The sequence below is a fragment of the Bos indicus genome, chromosome 4 (genome assembly GCF_029378745.1).
Source record: "Bos indicus isolate NIAB-ARS_2022 breed Sahiwal x Tharparkar chromosome 4, NIAB-ARS_B.indTharparkar_mat_pri_1.0, whole genome shotgun sequence".
In the NCBI taxonomy this organism is placed as follows: Eukaryota; Metazoa; Chordata; class Mammalia; order Artiodactyla; family Bovidae; genus Bos; species Bos indicus.
In genome coordinates, this window is record NC_091763.1 from 110,774,901 (window position 1) to 110,797,800 (window position 22,900).

General features: G+C 35.5%; 1 protein-coding gene across 1 annotated transcript in view; it reads left to right on the top strand.

Annotated features, from left to right (window-relative positions):
* The window catches only part of CNTNAP2 (contactin associated protein 2), a 1,639,050-nt gene that overhangs the window by 305,699 nt on the left and 1,310,451 nt on the right, over nucleotides 1-22,900 (top strand). The window contains exons 5-7 of the mRNA XM_070787139.1: nucleotides 12,190-12,393; nucleotides 16,606-16,790; nucleotides 21,924-22,067. Coding sequence (XP_070643240.1) covers nucleotides 12,190-12,393; nucleotides 16,606-16,790; nucleotides 21,924-22,067 — 533 coding nt within the window. The remainder of the gene's footprint in view (nucleotides 1-12,189; nucleotides 12,394-16,605; nucleotides 16,791-21,923; nucleotides 22,068-22,900) is intronic.

The window sequence follows — 22,900 nt, forward strand, 5'->3', positions numbered from 1 at the left end:
GTGTCTAACCTTTATAAACATGATTGGGTGGTTAGCTGCTCTCAGGGAGGTCTTTGCTCTCTCTGCTTCTGCACTGTCTTCTAACCCGCTAATTCTGCCACGTCAACATAGGGGTTACCTTTTCAAGATGCTGGTCCTACGCCTTCCCCTTAGGACACCATCATTGAACACTTAGACCCGTATCTTCCATATGAAGCAGCAGACTCTTCATCTTCCAATTTAAACCTTTACGGGACTCTTGAACCTTATATATCAAACTCAGGCAGAACTACTGAGCTCTTTAAGGAAACTGCATATGCTCTTCCCCTATCTGTCTGGATTTTTCTTAATCTTAACTTTCTTTTAATAAAGGAGCTCATCTATTTGTTCTTTAATAAAACTCACCTCTGTTCCTCAATAGTCCCACTTTCTTGGTACAATAATGTGGGTGTAGAGGATATTTCAGTGAATGCTGCTACTGCTGCTAAGTTGCTTCAGTCGTGTCCAACTCTGTGCAAACCCAAGCACTGCAGCCTACCAGGCTTCTCCGTCCGTGGGATTCTCCAGGCAAGAACAATGGAGTGGGTTGCCATTTCCTTCTCCAATGCATGAAAGTAGAAAGTGAAAGTGAAGTCACTCAGTCGTGTCCGACTCTTAGCGACCCCATGGACTGCAGCCTACCAGGCTCCTCCATCCATGGGATTTTCCGGGCAACAGTACTGGAGTGGGGTGCCATTGCCTTCTCCTCAGTGAATGCTAGTTGATATCAGATATTTCCTAGTGATTTTTCAAATTCTCTTTTTTTCAGATCTATGGGATAACTCTTACCAATAATCTTAAGATTTTTTTTTTTCTTTTTTGGTTTGGCCAATTTTTTTTCTATTTCTTTTCTTAATTATAGTTAAAGATTTTCTGTAGAAAATATTTTGGAATATAGATTATTTGAGATACAGGAAAGCTGATAGCTCAGTTGATAGAGAATCGGCCTGCAATGCAGGAGACCCCAGTTTGATTCCTGGGTTGGGAAGATCTGCTGAAGAAGGGATAGGCTACCCACTCTAGTATTCTTAAGCTTCCCTTGAGCTCAGCTGATCAAGAATCCACCTGCAATGCAGGAGACCTGGGTTCGATCCGTGGGTTGGGAAGATCCCGTGGAGAAGGGAAAGGGTACCCACTCCAATATTCTGGCCTGGAGAATTCCTCCAACTGTATAAGTCCTTGGGGTCACAGAGTCAGACAAGACTGAGTGAGTTTCGCTTTCTTTTATTTCAAGGCCAACAGGGGTATCTTGAAATATGGTGTATTGATAGGAAATTTAAGGTATAGTTAAGGCCAACATATCAGGAAACAACTGTCATTGAAAAGGTAGTTTATTATTAAACTTCTGAGGAGGAGAGGGCAGGTCTACCCTGGGGGGGATGGGGAGGGCAGAGAGGTAGTGGGGAGGATGGGAAAAAAACCTTCACTGTGGTTTCCACAGGAAGGAATGGGTGAGGCCATGTAAGCTGGTTAAGGATTGACTAGTTTGAATAATTTAAGAGGCTCTGGGACTGGGGTCCTGTCCCTGGTTGTTTGGTTCCTGACCCTGGAGTGATTAGGGCAGGTAGATAGTGGCCTGGAGGGTGAGGGCCTGAAAGAGGAGATAGCTAGGCTGTGGACTCTTGACTGGTTTTTCTGTATTTGGAGAACATCCTTAGGATCTGGCTCACTCTGGGAGTTATCAGCAAGGCCCCGCGTGTCAACACATCAACATATAGAAAACGGAAGTGAATGAGTGAAGTCGCTCAGTCATGTCCAACTCTTTGCGACCCTATGGCCTGTAGCCTACCAGGTTCTTCCATCCATGGGATTTTCCAGGCAAGAGTACTGGAATGGGTTGCCATTTCCTTCTCCAGGAGACCTTCCTGACAGAGGGATTGAACCCTGGTCTCCCACATTGTAGGCAGACGCTTTACTGTGTGAGCCACCAGGGAAGCTCCAGCAAATGGAAGACATGGTTAATACTGACCCTGGTAGCTCTGAGAAATCTCCCGGATGTGAACCTCTTTCACCATTCCCCTTGTATTTATGTGGATTGTCTATCTTTTCCTAAGCATTGTATAAATTACCAGGAAAAAAGTGCTTCAAAACACATTGCTATATCAATTTACCATCCCTTAGCCAATTTAGTAATGAAATTTGGATGTAAGACTGACAACAGGATTTTCCTGGAACCAGAAGAAGTAAGTTTAACTGAGTAATGGTTTTAAAAAATCTGAGATAAATGTTGAGACTAATTCTTATTAAGAAATGTTCTGGGGGATTTCTTGATGTCTGGTTCCTTTCTTCATTAGTGGAAGATGTATTTAGTACTTATAGTTCTAAAGTTTAATAGTCTTATAGTTTGATACTTATAGATAGTATTTTCCTAAGCAGAAAAATAGATTATGTATGGTAAAAAACTGTAGCTCTTTTCAGTAAACAGTAATATTATCACAGAGAAGACAGGTCTAATTTGTTTGACTCTTTGATTTATAAAAATAAATAAGAATAGCTTCAATATGGATTTATTACAAATAGATTTTATGCTAATGTTTAATGCTAATTTTCAGAAACTGCTTATTACCTCTGTATTATTAGATGTATCAGAACTGTGACCCTGTTCTCAAGTGGATCACTCTGATTTTCTGATGTCCTCTCCGTGTGTAAATGGCCATTTCTCTTAAATGCATTCAGTTTAAAGATATATATATATATAGTATTTAAACTCATACTGTAGTCAAATGTTTTAAATGTTGACTTATTAAAAATAACTCCAGAATGAGTGTAATTAAAGCATTTGATGTTTTAAATTATTTATGTATATCAGAAATATACAATTATGGTACTGACATAAGTGCCGATCATTAAATCATATATGAGTCTGTACTCTCAGAGAACAGACTGCATTGCACCAGGTATGGTTTTGAAGGAAGGTGGGAACAGAGGAATTCCACTTTTGCGTGTTGTCTCAAATATCAGTGATATTTAAATCAGTTTAGGTGTTTATCGGGGTTTCCCTGGCAGTTCGGTGGTTTAGACAAGACGTTGTGCTTCCACTGTGGGGGTCATGGATTCGACCCCTGGTCAGGGAACTAAGATCCCACATTCCCTGTGGTGTAGCCAAATAATGAATAAGTTAAAAAAATTAAAAAGAGAGAAGTGTTTATTGTGTTAAGAAATACAAAGTAGAAGAATCCATCCAGAGGCTGTACCTTAGAAAAGCTTAAAGTCCACAGGAAATCAGATCCATAAGGAGATAATTTCAATATGAGAAGTGGTGTGATAAATATCTAAGGGTGATGTGTGTGTGTTCAGTCATGTCTGACTCTTTGTGACCCCATGGACCATAGCCCGCCAGGCTCCTCTGTCTGTGGGATTTTCCAGGAGAGAGTACTGGAGTCGGTTGCTGTTTCCCACTCTAGGGGTTATTCCTGACTCAGGGATCGAATCTGCATCTCCTGCGTTGGCAGGTAGGTTCTTTACCACTGAGCCACCTTGGAAGCCTCTGTGGATGAGGGCTGTTGACACAAGAGAATTTATCTAGTAGGTAAGCTTTATCTGAAGCTTAGAAGATGCTTAAACAAGAATAAGCATAAACTTAGTTTTTTGTTTTTTTTTTAATAGCTCTTCATTGAAGGAAGTGAACTTAGCATGAGGAAAGGAAAATTAAATTAGGTGAAATTAGCAAAGGATCCAGGAGGTTTACAAGGAGAAAGGTGGTGCTAAAATGCAAGAGTGTCAGGAACGCAGCTCTATCCCTGAGGGTTTTGCAGGCCACATTGAAGAGTTTTTCAGTAGAAGAGTTTATTTCAAAATATCTTTTTAGCTTCTGTATGGAGGATAGAGTTAAGGGTAATAAAACTGGAGGGTGGGAGTTGCTCATTCACGATGTTAATGCAATGGACTGTATGTGAGGTGATGGGAACCTGCTGGCAGTGCATATAAACAGTCAATTATGTGTTTGAAAAACATGGATGTACTAAATTTCATTAGACTTGGAACTAACAGAATGTAGGTCCCCAGGACAGGGAGGAGCTGAAGAAAGGCCCAGAGCTCTGTCTTGAGTGGCTGCATAATGGATATAAGGCCTGGAGGAAGAATTATGTGTTGAGCAAGTAGAGTTAGACTTGCCTGTGGAAAGGCCATGTGGATATCAGAGTCCAAATGTTATGGATAAATGCTATCAGACACCTCTGATGTGATTGTTGTTGCTCTGTCATGAGCTATCAAGCACTTAAGGGCAAAGCAACACATTTTAGAGAGAAATATTGCACAAAATGTGAGATGCTGACCTTCCTGAAAGAGCCTTTATGGTTTTTATTTTATTTTTCCCCAAGTAGAAGTGTTTTTTTTGAAGTCTATCTGTAGATTATTTTTCAAAGGATTTGAAGAAGGCTCATTTGCTTCTGTTACTCTAAATTAGCTGTTATTGACCTTTTGGAATCTATTAACTATTTATTTATATTTAAACCACAGATATATTGAATGAAAAGGGCAGCAGGTTAGAAGGAGATTAATCAAGTAGAAACAGTCTGCATATGTGATGAGATGGACAAGGTTCTATCCCAGTTAATGTCTATCAATTAGATAACACCAAGTCATAAATAATGGCATGAATTTTTTCCCTCCGCCACAAAAAATGTAGCATAAAATCACCATTTTTTTCTCTAACAGTTGAAACCTTGGCTATATTAGTAGCTGTGGCACCAAAGTGAATCAGAATGATTCTTGAAATTTCTTCCATTCTTATGATTCAAATTGTTAAAGAAAACGTTTAAAATAATAGTGTTTATTATACTTTAATGCACTGAATATAAATGACAATATGCAATCATTCAACAAATACTTAATGAATATAGACTAAGGCACTGCTCTAAGTACTGAGCTTTTTTTGTTGTTATTCAGTTGCCAAGTCGTATCCGATTCTTTGCAACCCCATGGACTGCAGCATGCCAGGCTTCCCTGTCCTTCACTGTCTCCCAGAGTTTGCTCAAACTCATGTCCATTGAGTTGGTGATGCTGCCCAACCATCTCATCCTCTGTTACCGCCATTCTCCTCCTACCCTTAAATCTTTCCCAGCATCAGGATCTTTTCCCAGAATTGAGCTTTCCCAAATATGTTAGGTAGAAATAAATGCTATGAAGAAGAAGGGTAGTGAGTGAATATAGAGATGAAGATGGTGACGTGGTATTTTGCAAAGAAAGGTCAACATATTTAGAATATTGACTACTGATTTTAAAAAGAATATGTAGGTTTGCATCTATGTAAAAGCTGGCAAAACTAAGCAAATTCCACCTTCTAGTGTTTTTCAACTTTAGTTTCAGAGATGTATTTCAAACTCTTGAATGTGACTTGGGTATTTATTTATATACATTACATAATGTTAGATTTCATAGTAACTCATTAACATGCATCTCTACTGATATCTTCGAGCAGTTAAATTGCTTTAATTAAGAATTTTGGAAATTGAAAGTAAGGAAATAATTATTCCAGTGCTCAGGAATCTCACTGCAAGAATGTTCATTATAAAAATGTTTGGATTTGTAGAAAACCAGAGATAAATTAGATGTACAAAAAGTATTTTGCTATCTATGTGGTGTGATTGTAACTAATTTAAATTGACTTATTTTTGTATTTTATATGACATAAATTTTTACAGTGAGTACATATTTATTTTATGATAATGAAACAAAAATTACTTTAAAATATTAAGCCCTATGCATTACCACATAAATATTAACAAACACTTCAACGTATTTAAGTGGTAATCAGTAATCACTTAAATACATATTAGCAATTATTATGGCCTTTAAAAATCACTGTTTATGCAAAAACATTTGATTAAAATGAAAAAAGCTTCAAAATCATTGCAAATCTTTATGAAATAGATAACTAGGTAATGGTTTATGAGTTTTTATTCTTTTTCATTGAATAATTTATTTGTTTTGTGGAAGAATAGATCATGTAGATGATGACAACTATATTTATTTGTAGAAATTGTATCGTGTATAAAGTAAAAAAAGAAATACCTGCAAGCTTCTCAGTGCCATGCAACAGTGAAAGAAATGGTGGCTCCTTGGGAAAATGGCTGATTGTAGGTCTGGGGCAGAAGAAAATGCAAGATGAGCTTAGGGCATCATATAGTGGCAGAAAGAGAGAAGAGAAAGGACAAAGCAAGAGGCTGAGGAGGACTCAGAAGAGGAGGAAGAGGTGGGGAGGGGAAGAGAAGGGGGAGGGAGGGGGCTGACGTGTAAGAAGAAGAGAAGGAGGGGGAAGGGCAGGAGAGGGCCACAGGGGGCTAATCCTGATACATGGACAAAGGAGCCAACCTCAAAGAGATCCCAGTGGCTAAAAATACGGGACCATTTGAGCAAGTATTGAATTAAAGTCAAAGAAGAAATAAACATGCACAGTCCCATAATTATATAAATACATGTTTTAATGAATGAATCATTGTTGTCAGTCACTAATAAGTCATGTCTGACTTTTTCTGACCCCAGGGACTGCAGCATACCAGGCTTCCCTGTCCTTCACTATCTCCTGGAGTTTGCTCAAACTCATGTCCATTGAGTCAGTGATGCCATCCAACCATCTCATCCTCTATCAACCTCTTCTCCTCTTGCCCTGAATTTTTCCCAGCATCAGGGTCTCTCCTAGTGAGACAGCTCTTCACATCAGGTGGCCAAAGTATTGGAATGAATGAATAAATATAAGAAATCTTCCTTACAGAAGAATTCTAAGTAATATATGTAGATGAACTCCCCACTCCAGGAGGTGGAACTTAATTCTCCTCCCCTGAAACATAGGCTGGACTTGGTGACTCACTTCCACAGAATGAAGTATGGAAAGGGGAAAATAGTCACTTTACAGTGAAGAAGCATGGCAGACATCACCTTGATCAATATCACTTCTGGAAAGTCATGTTGCCATTGCGCCTCGCCAGATAGGGAGTGATGAAGACACGCCAACTCTGGGCTTTTTTCCCCAAGCAATACCAATCTTGTCCTAAGAAAACTACAGACCAAGCCTGACTGAGAAGGATTCTGAAAAATATAACCTGACCAGTACTCTTCTAAAGTGTCAAAGTTGTGAAAGACAAAGAACGACTGAGGAAATATCACAGATTGGAGGAGTTTCAGGAAGCTAAGTAATGTGAGAGCTGGACCATAAAGAAGGAGGAGTGCCAAAGAATTGATGTTCTCAAGTTGTGGTGCTGGAGAAGATTCATGAGTCCCCTGGACAGCAAGGAGGCCAATCCAGTCAACCCTAAAGGACATCAACCCTGAATATTCACTGGAAGGACTGATGCTGAAGCTGAAGCTCCAATATGTTGGCCACCTGATGCGAAGAGACAACTCATTGGAAAAGACCCTGATGCTAGGAAAGATTGAAGGCATTAGGAGATAGGGGCAACAGAGGATGAGTTGGTTGGATGGCATCACCAACTCAATGAGTTTGAGCAAACACCAGGAGATAGGAAGGACAGGAAAGCCTGGTGTGCTACTGTCCATGGGGTTGCAAAGAGTCAGTCACTACTTTGGATGCTAACAAAAATGAAATGTGAGATCCTGGACTGGATCCTGGAATAGGAAAAGCAAGCAAACAAATTTGTGACAACTGGTGAAATCCAAATATAGTGTATATTTCAGTGAATAATGATATACCTAACTTATATCTTGGGGCTTCTCCAGTGGCTGAGTCATAAAGAATCCGCCTGTGATGCAGGAGATGTGAGTTTGATCCGTGGGTCAGGAAGATCCCCTAGAGAAGGAAATGGCAACCCATTCCAGTATTCTTGCCTGGGAAATCTCGTGAACAGACAAGCCTAGTAGGCTACAGTCCATGGGGTCACAAAAGTGTCAGATATGACTTAGTGACTAAATCACAACAATCAAGTTATGCCTTAGACTTCACAAATGTACTCAGTTATATAAAATGTTAATGTTAGGGGAAGTTGGGTGGAGAGTGTATAGGAACTCATCATTGTATCTTTGCAACTTTTCTTTAAATCAAAAATTATTCTAAAATAAAAAGTGTATTAAAAAGAAAACTGTAAAACAGATTCTCATTGAAGAAATCAGACATCCAAATGATCATATATTTTTAGCGAATTAAAATCCTGATTTGGAAGAAAACAACGAGATTAAAAAAAAATAAACATAGTGTTCAGTAACAAAACTATATGGACTATGATCCTTCTGTGTATCTAATTGTCACCCACCAAGCTCCTCTGTCCATGGGATTTTCCAGGCAAGAATACTGGAGTTGGTTGCCATTTCCTTGTCCAAACTGCATATATACAAATTAAAATAATCAGACATGTAAGTGGATATTTCATGAAAATAGAATCGTCCCTTTATTTTTCTTATTTAAACCTTCCTATTATTCTAAGTTTTCTATCAGGAAATATTTAAGAGAAAACAGGAAAACGAAAGTATTTTCCAAGTATTTATTTGTTTACTTTGTGGTGATGTATACAAATACATTTTAATTTTTTCAACTAAATACAATAAATTCTATTTCAAGTTATATACATTCTTACTTTATTGTAAGTACCTTGCTGCATGAAGATCATTAAAATATATTAATTTACTAAAACGTTCAGGTTTGCACATTATAAACACATTGTCAGAAACACATTTTGAACCATAATTAAGTGAAACTACATTCTCCTTGCTCTTTCCCTTCCCCACCCTCTCTCTAAATACACACACACGCACACTCACATATATGGAATAATATATAGATCATTCCATACATTAGAAAGAGAGAGAGAGAAAATCTAGAAAGATGCACCAACCTATTACCCACTTAACACTGCTGATCTCTTGTTTTGGGGATTCACTTTCTACATTCTGTGGAAATGTATTGTTTAATTTCTTATTGTTTAAGAATGTTGTTTAATTTCTTTTTTAACAATAAACATATATTACATTTGTATTAAAAATTAGCAAGGGCACTTTTTAAAATTGTAAACTCTTTAGATGAAAAACACTTTTCCGAAATATCTCATCTGAGTATGTACAAACTCAGAGAAACTGAAGGGTAAGTAACAACGAAATTAAAAAAAAAAAAGAAAAAGCTTTCTCTACTATGATGATCTGATGAATTGGACACACTCCAACCTCTCTGAGTTATTGTTAGAAACAAAATCATGGACGCACTCTGATTTTGCATTCACTTTTTGACTAGCCATACTATAGTTCAGATTGCTTAAACAGCTCAACCACATGTTTAATCACTGCAGAGAAAACTTTATTCTAAGGAGTGAAAAGCAATCAGGGTAATAGGGGGGAAAATGTGGCTTATCCCAAAATAAGCACAATGTATTATTAGATGTCAAATGAAATTGTAATGTATGTTGTAGGAAAAAGAACTAAACTCTGATAGATTTTTACAATATCTCAGAGACTCTTAAAAGTATATGGTGTATGTTTATGTATAAATTATATACCATAGATTACTTCTGGGAATTTGTAGTTTCAAAGCCAACTCTGAGTTCACATCCACAGGCTAACTTTGTGCAAGCATTTAACCCGTTCCTGGAAGAACAGCTTGGATGTGGTAAGGTGAGAGACCTGGCTCAGAGAGTACTATATGTTTTTCAGCTGACCACTGACCACCTGTAAGATGAGATTTGATCCTCATGAATAACATTTCTTCATGTTTTTGTTAATATCCTAGGACTGTCTGAAGGGAAAAACATGCTCGTCCTTCCTGTCACTTTTTTCATTTGCATAAAACTAAGGAAGAAAGGCATCAACACTTGTATAAATCAGTATTCTGTGCCCAAAACTGAATGTAGATTCTGAGTTAGGAGAAAACATGGGAGGGGTGAATTTCTTCCTCTGTCTAAGCTCTGGGAACATTTACTTCCTAAGAGATGAATGCAGAATGTTTGTTGTCAATTAATATATATTGGAGGTATATAAAATGATGATGTGTCTGTTATTCAACTGTCACTGATATGAAACTGACTGCAGAATTACTTTCTGGGATTCAGAATTTACTCCCTCCTTCTGACTTTTTTGTTTATGCACTTTGCAAGACAAAAAGTAATTTCTGCCAACTGCTGGATTATAAATTCAACCTGGGATCTGATAATCAGATTCCACTTTTTCTCTGTTTTATCTCTCATCACAGATGATAAAAATAGTGCAATTGGAATTCAGCTGTGACAGTATAGATGATTAAGCTAAAATCTAATTGGCTTTGCAGTGTTAGCAGAAGCCAAAATTTAATGTCTGCTTTTTTTCCTCCATAGTAAAATAAACCTCTGTGATTCACAGTCTCAGAACAGAATTTCGTTGATTAAGAAAGTCTTTTTATGACTGTATAAGGTCTTATAGTAAATAATTGACTGTGAGAATTAAAACAAAGTTCCAAGTTATGTTTTCCCTTGTGAACTTTTTAGAATGCAATGATTCTCTGAACTGTCACTTAAAGTCAGAAATGTTTTTGCTAACAAGATATATCATATTTTTAAAATATTCAAAGTCTATTGATTTGAAGGGAAAACTTAGAGATACTTTTAAGCAATATTTGAAAAAAGTGGATTTGTGACAGTTCACTTTATGGCATTAGTTAAGAGCAAAACTTATGCTGGCAAATACTGCACAGAAAAAAGAGTGAATATAACCTCTGGTAGCTCCACACCTTCACCACCATGATGTAGCTGGCTATTGTTACTGTTACCAGGATCCAAAATATCCCCCGGGCTGATTGAAGCTAAGAGAACTGAAGAGAACTAGGATGTGTGTTAAGAAGATATTTATATTAGGTTTTCCACTTGCTGTTAGTTTTTCTCTAGTGTCTCTCTCTCTGGGTTCTCTGGCAAAATCTTACCCCAAACTAGAGGCAGGCTTCATCCTGGCTTATAATCCTGAGATAATTAGAGCTACTGAATGTGATTAGGTTTCCAGTGTGACTAGTTTTGTCCAAGAAACATGGATTCGATCCCTGGGTTGGGAAGATCCAGTGGAGGCGGAAACGGCAACCTGCTCCACCAGCTTCTTGCCTGGAAAGGGCAAGAGGAGCCTGGCGGGCTGTTGTCCATGTTGTCCGAAAGAGCTGGACACAACTGAACACACACACCATCATCATTTTTAGAGCCAATGTGACTCGGTTTTCCACAACTTTAAAAGCTAAAAGTATTCTTATTGAAAAGGGTCTGATTAGGGTGACTAAGATTCTATTTGGACTTAGAATTTGATCTGGATTATTGTAGTCATCACTGACCCATTCTGTGAGTTGGCAACCCACGAAGCAACAGTGTGTAATAAATAAGACCATTTCATTTTCTTTTCCTGGTGTGAATAAGAAACAGTTACTACACTGTTGCCCACTATCCTCTGTTTCTGAGGGTGGGAAAAAGTTGTTCATACTTTGTAAAGGTTTATATAATTTCATGTTTTCAATGAAATTCCTTCAGATCAAACTACATCCACTCACAGCATAGATTAGATTTGTGTTCTTCTAATCACATATGGGTGAGACTGTCTTTTTTCAGAGTAGTTGAGAACATGGGCAATACACTTCTCTATTGGAAAGGCAAGGGGTTAATAAGGAATTTGAAATAGACATGAACCGTAAGAGCAAGGGATAAAGCAAGTTAAAGTTCAATTCACTATAAACTCTAGGTACTACCATAAAGTTTACTGAAAATGTAGTAGAATATAAAAAACATTAGAAAATGAGTATACCACAAACTCTGCCTTCTAAGATCCTTTATTATTATGTCATAGAAAAGAAAACTTGTTAGCAAAATATATATTTAAAATCATGAACACTTAGCCTCGTTTAAGAAGGAAAATATTAAAGTCTCATAATATCTGAGGGATTAACATTTTTACTTTTCAGGTAACCTCCAAATTTCTAAGTCAAAATTTTGAAGCATATAAGTCATTGATGGAACATATGTTATTAGTATAACAGTTGAAGAAAGAGTTTTAAATTGTTAAGGGTTTCCTATCATCATTCTGTTCAAGTCCTTTCCATAAAATCCACTTCAAGACACAGAATAAAACAAGAATAGAAAGAGAAGGAGAATCCAGGACTAAAGAGTTTTCAAGAAAAAAACCCTTTTTTGTCATTTATTCAGTGCCGGCACCCAATTGGAAGAAGATATACTTCAGACTGAAGGTCAACATACAATAACAAAACTAAAATGTTATTTATTTCTTTTTTAGGGGCTGATGTTATCAACTTTGATGGCCATGTTGTGTTACCATATAGATTCAGAAACAAGAAGATGAAAACACTGAAAGATGTCATTGCCTTGAAATTTAAAACTTCTGAAAGTGAAGGGGTAATCTTACACGGGGAAGGACAGCAAGGGGATTATATTACTTTGGAACTCAAAAAAGCCAAGCTGGTCTTCAGTTTAAACCTAGGTATGTTTTGATTTTTGGCACCATTCCTTCCATTTATTGGTATCCCTGTTAGTTAAATGCTAATGGTCTTTAATCCTTAAAATGTAAATTATAAAAACAGTTCACATTATGTTGTTGTCAATTCATTTTTAATTCATAGTGCTTGATATATATTTATATACATACTCATTTGTAAATATGTATCAACACCTGTTCTATGCAGTTACGATACTAGCATTTGGCATACAGCCGGACACTGTATTCTCTATTATTTTAAAGCAACTAAATCAGAAGAAATGACCTCAAATACTGATGAGTAGTATGAAATCAATTAAATAAGCTTGATACGATAAAGGATACTGTATAGGCGAGGGGGTATTATTAGAATATGTAGTGAGGAAAGTCCTTTCAAGAAGATATTCATGATGAGGTTTCAGTGTTGACAAAAACAAGCCCTGAAAATATCTGGGACAAAGCAGTTGAGAAAGAATCATGAGCGACTAAGACCCGATCTGCCCAAGGAACGAGATGAGGGGGCTAGTATGGGTATTCAAAGGATAGAAGATGAAATTAGATGTTATTTTAAGAATGGGAAGCTGTTGGTAGACTTTAAACTATATGGCCTCATGATCTTATTTTTAGAAAGGTACTGAGACTTCTGTAAGAGAAAATGCTTGCATGAACATGAGTTACAGCTGGACTTCTGCCTGGTGTAACTGAGAGATGACCACTGCTTGCAGAAGGTGGCTTTCAGAGGAGATGTAGAAAAACAGATTCACCTGGGAGATGGTTTTGGTTGTAAAGTTAGTATGGTTTGTAATTAATTGAGTATGGAGTAAAAAAGAAAGAGAACATATAAATAATAACCCTAAGGTATGGCTTGAGTTCCAAATAGACATTTGTACCATTTATAGAAATACAGAAAGCCTTATTTTCTCTTCACTTTCTTCTAACGGAGGAGTACTAATTCCTTCCAATAGAGAAAGTCTAGAGATCTGTTGGAACATGGTACATTTTTGCTGCCTGATAGTCATCAAAGTTGAGATTCTATTAGGGAGTTCCGTGTGTCATGTTGACAGGAGAAGGTGCTACTCATGACGCCGGAGGAGAAGAGACAGTGAGTAGGAGGAAATATGAGTATATGGCATCACAGAGACCAGGGAAGGAGAGGAGGCTGTCACCTAAAATGTCATTTAAAACAGAAAAGTGAGGTCACTGGCAATATAGTAGTTAGTGTTGATCTACTCTCATTAAAATAAAAAGAATAGTAGTTTTATTGTCATCAGTTAAGGAAAGATAAAAAGGGTGCAAATGACTATTTTAAGTATAATCAACTAGAAATGAAGGAATCAGAGAAATAATATGCCGATTAGAAAATGAGATGAAACTCAAAGAAGGAGTTACTATTCTGTTTTGGGCTATTGTTGTTGTTTCTAAGTGGACAAGCCTAATACATGTTTGTATTTTGATAATGTAGTTAAGATTTACTTAAAACTAAAGGGAAGGTCCACAAGACAGATACTGACATTCAGAGTTACAATTTATGCAAATCAGTAATAGATCTATCCTCTTCTTGCTGGCCTAAAACTTTCAGAATTTATTCAAGAGTTGTTTGAAGGGCATCATATATTCCATATTTTTATGTTTAGTGATTTTAGGATTCTATAAAGATTTTGTAATCTAAATTATATCAATAACTAAAATTTGCATGTTGAATGCATCCCAATGGAAAGCTATAAAACTGAACATTGGAACACAAAGAGACCCTGCCTGCTTGATTTTCTTATCAACATGGTTTTAACTTTCTTAAATATGGCTTGTTTCCCATATATTAACTTTTATTACATTGAAAATCATTAGTATACTAAAAAATACAACTTCAGTTAGTTTTTTTCAGTTGATAATACTTAATATAGTATCTACAAAGATTATTCTTCATTATAAAACTTTCACATTCAAAATCTTATCTGACAGAAAAAATAGCTTCCGTAACAAGAAAACTATCCAAGAAAGCTGATTTTAAAAATATACAAAGATATTTAAATTTTTATATTCAAATTGTAAAATGAAAATGCATGCCAAAACCTGGGAAAATTCAAATAGAGAAGTTTAATGTCATTCTTGAATGAAAATTAATTCCACTCTATAACTGTACTAAGACTGTAGGAGAAGACTGAGCGACTGAACTGAATGTAAGGAAAACTCACTGAATAAAAATTATAAATAGTCTATAAACACCAAATGCTCAATCAAGCTATCTATGAAAGAAACATACAATAAAATAATGATTCCAATTTTTTCAAGCAAGTAAATAAATTTTAAAAATAATAGTATCTGTATCGGTGTGTTATACAATAAAAAGGATTCTTTGTCCTAAAAATATTTCAAGAAAACAATTTAATAATATATCTTCAGATATTTTAATTTTCTATGTATTTTGTAATCATAAAGAAATAATAAGAAACAGCTCTAGAATTTCTGTCCAAGGATGTATACTTTGTGATATTAGTTACAATAGCAAATATTGAAAGAAAAAAAATTAACACATACAAATATATTGGTATGTGTTAAATAATTTGGGGAATGTGACAGGCATTAAATTAAAACAGTAGGCAAATTATAAATGTTATATCAATATTTTATATGTATATGAATTATATGATTATATTTATATAATTTTTAAAAATGTCTGGAAAAACTAGACCACACTATTTTTAGTGGTAGAAAAGAGTGATTAATGCTTTACATATTAATTCTTTATAAAATTGGATCATATCTAAAGTAATTTATTTTTTCAAACTTTTCTCCTTTTTTTTTTTTTAAAGTGAAATACACAGAGTAGCCTTTAAAAGCCGCTGGGCCTTGTAAGAGTGTGATGTTACTATTCTGAAACAAGAACTGATCATATGGCCTCATACAAAAAGATCATTACCATGTCATTGGAAAGCAATTTACATAGAGTATTATTGACAAATTTATGACAACCATGGAAACACATCCATTCAGATATCCACTCTCAGTTTTAATGCTATTTCCTTAATACAGGCACATCTAGATACTGCTTAGTCTTCTAGTCTAAATATTTAATGTAATAAAACTGAATGTATTCTTTCACTTAAACTTACTCTTTCTTTTCTTTCTTCCTCTCCCATCCCTATCTACATACACAGTCATAATCACAGTCACAGGGAAACATTTGATTTCATCACCAAAAGGAAAAAAAAAAATTCATATAGGAGATCCATAGAAAATGTCAGGTATAAGTGTATTAGCATCATAAATGTGAAAAAAGGAAATAATTCTTCAGTCAATTGTGTGTTTATTTTATTTCTATTATGCTATTTATTCTGAAGCAATAGTCTATTTTATAGCATTTAGTTTTGCCTGACCATAAAAAGTAATGCTTGATTAGACAAAATAGAAAATGCTATAAAATATGTAAACAGCATCCAGAGATGACCTTAATAAATATTTCAGACTTTCACAATCTTCCACTCTTATTTATAGTTCTGTTGCTATGGAGATCTTATTTCAAAATTGAACTAATGCTACATATGTAATTTTGCAGATTTTTATTTTAAAGTATAACTTGAGTAAATTTTCCATGACATTAAATATCATGTTGTGCTTAAGATTATGGCTTCAGGAATCAGAAAATATTTGTCATGTTGTATTTTCTTGACCAATAATAATAATAACAAAAAAAATAATAAAAATTAACAGGTAACTTTTAATGAACATTCACTGTATGTCAGGAAATAAGTTCTTTACTTGTACGGATTAATTTAATCCTCACAGCAACTTTGTAAAGCAGGTACTATTATTTTTCCCATTTTACATATGACCAAAGAGAGGCTCAGAGAGCAGTTACCTTGGCCAGGATCATGGAGCAAGCCAGTGATGGAAGAGCATCAGAATCCAGGGACTCTGACTCCAGAGCCCATAGGGCACTGACTTCATACGGAATATACCAAACTTAGCAGAATTCATGGCTCAGTAATTGAAAAAAAAAAAAAATAAAGCTCATGGTTTTTAAGGGAACAGAGATTTTTCCATCTTTAATAGCTTTTATGTCGTTTGAACATGCCACTATTGTTAAGTATCATTCCATGCTGGTTGTCCTATGTAAACTACAATAGACAGAGATGCCATAAAAATGTCTGCCCATGGTGTAGCAGATGACATAGAGTTCTGGTGTCTTTACCTGGGTCTTTTTCCATTCACGTGATTCAGGAAGCAACCAGCTTGGCCCCATATACGGCCACACGTCCGTGATGACAGGAAGCCTGCTGGATGATCACCACTGGCACTCTGTGGTCATTGAGCGCCAGGGCCGGAGCATCAACCTCACCCTGGACAGAAGCACACAGCACTTCCGCACCAACGGGGAGTTCGACTACCTGGATTTGGACTATGAGGTAAACCTGAGGATGTGTGAATTGTCCTGCATCAAGTGACTGCTTCAGTTTTATGCTGTCTTGTTGAATTATTATTAATTATATACCTTCATATACCATTTTCATTTTATTCTCCAAAGAAAACTTACAGCTTCACAACCTAATTTATTAATATAGGTCATTTCATTAAATTTTAAATTGTTAATGAGTTATTGAAATATTTTTTAAAACTTGGAACCAAAGTAGCATGTATTTGAAGAAAAGGACCATTTATTATGTTTTCAGAGCCATTTAACAAAACCAGAATAAATTAAGTCATAATCTTTTTATTGGTAATTATAAATTGCTTGTTCTTGATAATATACAGTATATTATATACATGATTGCCTAGTATTTATTAGAAAGCATTGCAGAAGAAATCCTACATTAAACCATTTATAAATTCATGACTATAGATAGTTCCTTTGACAAGTTCTATTTTCTCAGATATAAATGTCATAAAATAAATAAAAATACAGACTGTTTTAAAGAGATTGTTCATAAATAAAAAGATATTTTTTACCTTCCAAATGACTAAAGATTGAAAATAATCAGTGATCATATTGGTCTGGTAAAAATACATATTCTCATAATACACTGAGAGGCATATAAAGTTTTTTTAAAATAATTTTTTGGAGAGCAATTCAACTTTACAGTGTCCATCAAAAATGTTAATCATAAGTAGGAATAAAAGTTCTGTAAAAACAGGTTCATCACTGGGGCACCCCTATGACTTTGCTGTGCCATTTCAATGTGCCTTAGTCCCATTGTTGAAATTACAGATATATAAATATATACACATATATGTGTGCTACTGATTGCTGTTGTTCAGTTGCTAAGTCACGTCCAGCTCTTTGCAACCCCATGGACTACAGCATGCCAAACATCCCTCTCCTTCACTATCTTCTGGAATTTTTTCAAACTCATGTCCATTGAGTTGGTGGTATTATTGATATCCACCCATAAATCTTTTAGATTTATATGTAGTTAGAACATAAAATGTACTTATCATAAAATAGTATGTGAAAAGTCAGGTTTTACAACTATATTTTTTTTATTTTCCTTATATGTTTAAATAGCTTCTAATCTAAATTTTCTGTAATATGAATATATTACATATATTTCTAAACAGAAATTTAGAAGGGAATATGCAATATAAACTTTGATACAGAGACTTTTATTTTATTTTACTCTTTGCGACCCCATGGACTGTAGCTTACAGGCTCCTCTGTCCATGGGATTTTCCAGGCAAGAATACTGGAGTGGGTTGCCATTTCCTTCTCCAGGACATCTTCCCGACCCAGAGATTGAACCTGGGTCTCCCACATTGTAGGCAGACGCTTTGCCATCTGAGCCACCAGGGAAGTCCAATAATATGAATATATTACATATATTTCTAAACAGAAATTTAGAATGGAATATGCAATATAAACTTTGATACAGAGACTTTTATTGACATTAAAATAAATTTAAGGTTATCAGGGAATAATTACTCCCAAAAAAACATCTCTGTAAAGTGAAAATGATTGTTGAAAGGCAAAGAATGTGAAAATTCCCTGAATTCCTATCTTCTCTAAATTAGTATTAATCTAGGCTTATGTGACCTATCTCCTACAGACCTATCTCCTACATTAATAAACTTTGAAGTATTCTAGAAGAGGTGAGAAATCCTAAAACATTAGCAATGGGCAAACACAATTCCAATTTTCAAAAAAACAGAATTAAAAATTTGGGATCATAGTCCCTGTTGAATTTGCGGTGAAATCTATGAATATTCTTGCACACACAACCCCTCCTATATGGTCAGCAGTTTCATCAACACTTCAGAGCCCTTCTAGATAAAATACCATGTTTGAGAACCTCACCTGTGGACTAAAATCCCTGAGACATATTTGTCAGGAAGACGTAGAAAGAAATTTAAATTGACAGAGAGTCAGGAGAGACTCAGCTTACTTCCCTTTGTAGAGCTGCTATCCAATTACTTTCCTCAGATACTGCAATTATCGGCAGATGGTGCCCATGAATATGTCTGGGTCTACCTTTGTATCTCAACATGATGCAGTTTTGGAGAAAATCAAGTGTATGAGCTCAAATTGGAGCCATTAAGCCTGGGTTTAAATCCCTTTTTGCCCCTTCCTGGTTGTGTGACATTGGACGAATCATATTCCCTTTCCATAAAGCGAAAATAGTAGCACATGGCTTGTTTGAGAGGAGGCATCAGGGAATAACAGATATTACTACATATTATTAGTAATACATAGTATTACTACATGTATCAGTTATAATTAATTAGATTGCATATAACAGACACGTTTATTCCTTTCACCTAAAAGGGGCCTGTAGGCAGTTAGCCCTGGGCTCATGAGGCAGCACCATGATGGTCAAGACCCCAGTCTCCTTTTATTCCATTGCTACTCCATCCCCTCTGCAACTCACTCCAAGTTGACTACTCACTTTCCATTTTGCATTCCAGACAGTGTGAAGGAAGGGAGTGAAGAACACTGTGCTCCCATCCCTCCTTTAATTATAGTTCTTAAAGTCACACGCAACCCTTTGGCTTAAATCTCATGAGACCAAATCTTGTTCAAAGAGGGTGGGAAATGCCATATATTGGCTGTGGAGCATGTGCTCAGCTGAAAAGCAGGATTATTTTCTTAAAGATGGTGGGAGAAAGGACACCCAGAGGTATCTGGTTAAGCCCTGTCTCACTTTTGAAACTCTTGGCAGCTAACAAAATGGTCAGTGCATTTCTTTTTTAGAGTCAAGGTTGTCACTGAACAACAGTGTCATTAATAAGGCAATAATGTAAGCCATATCAATATCTGATTATTAATCTAACAACTGCAGCTATTTTTTTTACCATGAGAATGATGACAGTATTAGAGAATATTTTATTGATAAGGACATATAACAAGAAAGAAGAAGCAACCACTTAATATCAAATGATGAATTACATTAGAAATTGGGATTTGAACCCACTTCTCTTAGTTGTAAGGAATCTGGTAAATTGAGCCTGTGATGCTTCACCAGGTTACCTTCTATAAGATAGGACATGAGCTGAAGGTTGTTGAAAAGAGAGAAACTATAAGGAGTATCTAAGTCATCATCCCAAAGGAAAATAGGAGTCCCCCAGTAAAGAAACTATGCACAGCGAGAAGGAATAAAGCAATACTTTCAACTATAATAGTATTTAGTAATATTATTCACAGTGTGATGCTGCATGTCATTAAGCATGGAAGATTTTATTACTATCAACCGGAGCAGAAATTGGTAAAATAAATTGTGGATAGGAAATTCAACACTCTATTAAAGTCTCAGTAATCCTAACCTATGATATGAACTACTATAGCACCTAATAAGTTCAGTTCCGTGCCACTTGAAAATATTTCCCTAATGTATCTCAGAACGCCCCTGTTTTTCCTTTTGTAGATTCCTGATTCTTTTTTGTGTGTTTATTCTTAGTTTTTCTCTTTCCTTCCCATAGTTAAACTCTAAGGTAAATGCTATATAGTGTATGAAGTGAAGTCGCTCAGTCGTGTCTGACTCTTTGCGACCCGTGGACTGTAGCCCACCAGGCTCCTCTGTCCATGGGATTCTCCAGGCAAGAATACTGGAGTGGGTTGCCATTTCCCTCTCCAGGGGATCTTCCCAACCCAGGGATCAAACCCAGGTCTCCCACATTGCAGGCAGACACTTTAACCTCTGTGCCACCAGGGAAGCTGAATATATAGTGTATATTCAGCTGTTATTAATACATTTAGTCGCATTTTAAGTGAGTTTTTAAAATTTTATGGTTGTCTCATAAACTATTATTAATTTGTGCTTTTTTCCCTAAAACTGTTTAAAAATTTAAAATGCATATGCACACTGCTGTATATAAGATAGATAAACAACAAGTACCTACTGTACAGCCCAGGGAACTGTATTCTGTATCTTTAAATAACCTATAATGTAAAACAATCTGAAAAGGAACATATATATATATATATATATATCACTGAATCACTTTGCTACCTGAAATTAACACAACGTTGTAAACTAAAAATTAAGGAACGGTTAAAAATAATCTTAAACATTTACATTGAAAAAGCTAAAATGTAAAAGCACTGTATAACAGAGGCATAATATATATCTTCTAAAACCCAAAGATCTCTGCCTTATATATCAAATATAAAGTTTTGACATTGAAAGATGTCTTTCATTTTCCAACCTTTGTAGGAAAAATTGGTAATTGAATACTACTTAAAAGAAATAAAATGTCTGGATTATATATCTTGATATTACAGCTATGATTAATAGATTCATTCACTATTAGCAGTACGCGTCATTATTGGCAATACATAATTAAGTATAATTTTCTATTATATGAAATTGATGTTATAATAATGTAATTTGATCAAAGGTTTCTGGAAAAATATATGTTCTTTTTTATTGTGATTTTAACAATTGCTTGAATATCACAGGAAGGAGCATTGACCTTATTCCTCAGGATTTAGGAGACCTATAATATCTTTAAGACTGTAGTTCTCAAATTATAACCTCCAAACCCAAAGATATTTCTAATCAATATAGCAGTGAGACTTTTGGAACTATTTTCTGTATTCACAATAAGCCTAACAATTTTTTTACACCAGTGATCATTAGACTACAATGTCTAAATAGGGTGAATACAAAATTCCTTCCTTTGGGCTGAAGTCATAAACTTAATGTATTAGCTCTGGGTTATTTAAAGATGACTAGTAACATTTATTGATACTATAAGCATAAAAATATATGCTTAATATTTATAAAAGATGTTTGCTGTGTAAAATCCTTTAGAACATTCTCAGGAAAATTGATAAAATACCTTCCAGGTATTAAAAATGCTTAGAAGTTGTTGCTCTTTTCTTGCTCAAGTTATAATCTAATTTTCACAATTAATACAATTAGTATATACTTCAGTAACAACATAATTTAATATGCAACAGACTTTAGAGGCATATACAGAAAAAATGTCTGTATATGTTAGCTGAGGTTACGATAGCTGACTACTAGTTTTGTCTAATTTATTGTAAATGTTTTTATTTTTTAAGCCAAATACAGTGGGAATGTTTACATTTTATCTTTTTCTCAAAGATAACCTTTGGAGGCATACCTTTCTCTGGAAAACCAAGTTCCAGCAGTAGAAAGAATTTCAAAGGCTGCATGGAAAGCATTAACTACAATGGCATCAACATAACAGATCTGGCGAGAAGGAAGAAACTGGAGCCCTCAAATGTGGTAAGATTTTCCACCCCCATAATATCAGTTCCTAGAAAAATCAAAGAAATTTTGTTTTCTCTGGACTGTTAATGGACAACAGTATCATAGCATTTGTTATTAGGCTTGTGGGCTCCACTATATAAAACTAACTTTAGAGGTACCTGAAAATATGGAGACACTGAATGTATTCTAAGACGAGATACTGATTTTTGAGTTAAAATTACTGTAAATAGTAAATCTGCTTCAGATGGGGCCTGGAATTTTAGCCCCAGAGTTTCTAGATTTCCCATTACAGAAGGACAATCATCCCGACTGTTCAGCAGCCCTTAAATCAGCAGCCTCATGTTTCCAAATGACACATTATATAGACTACTACATTTCTTGATGATGATGTAATTCAGTATTTTAAAATTTTAAAAGCCAGGAGCTTTATTAGTTTTCTTCATGTTTCCAAAGCTGATTCACTCAGATATGTAAAGAAATAAACTTCTTGTCAAAGCTCTAAACATACTAAGTATTATGCAATTCAATAAAGATGGATTCGATTGGATAGTGAAGTCTGTGACTCAGAAACTCACAGTGGTCCTGGCTCTGGTGTGTGTGTTTCCAAGTTGAACTATTTCAAAGTGGAAGTGTAGTCTGTCAGTCTCATCAGACTCGTTGTGACCCCTGGACTGTAACCCACCAGGATCCTCTGTCCATGGAGTTTTCTAGGGAAGAATACTGGTGTGGGTTGCCATTTGCCTCATACAACACCGTGTAAGATCACTATAAAAGAAACTTATAAATCTGGCATGTGGGTTCCTTCTGGTTCTGCAAGAACAGGAGTTTCTTCAATCCCAAAGTGTCAA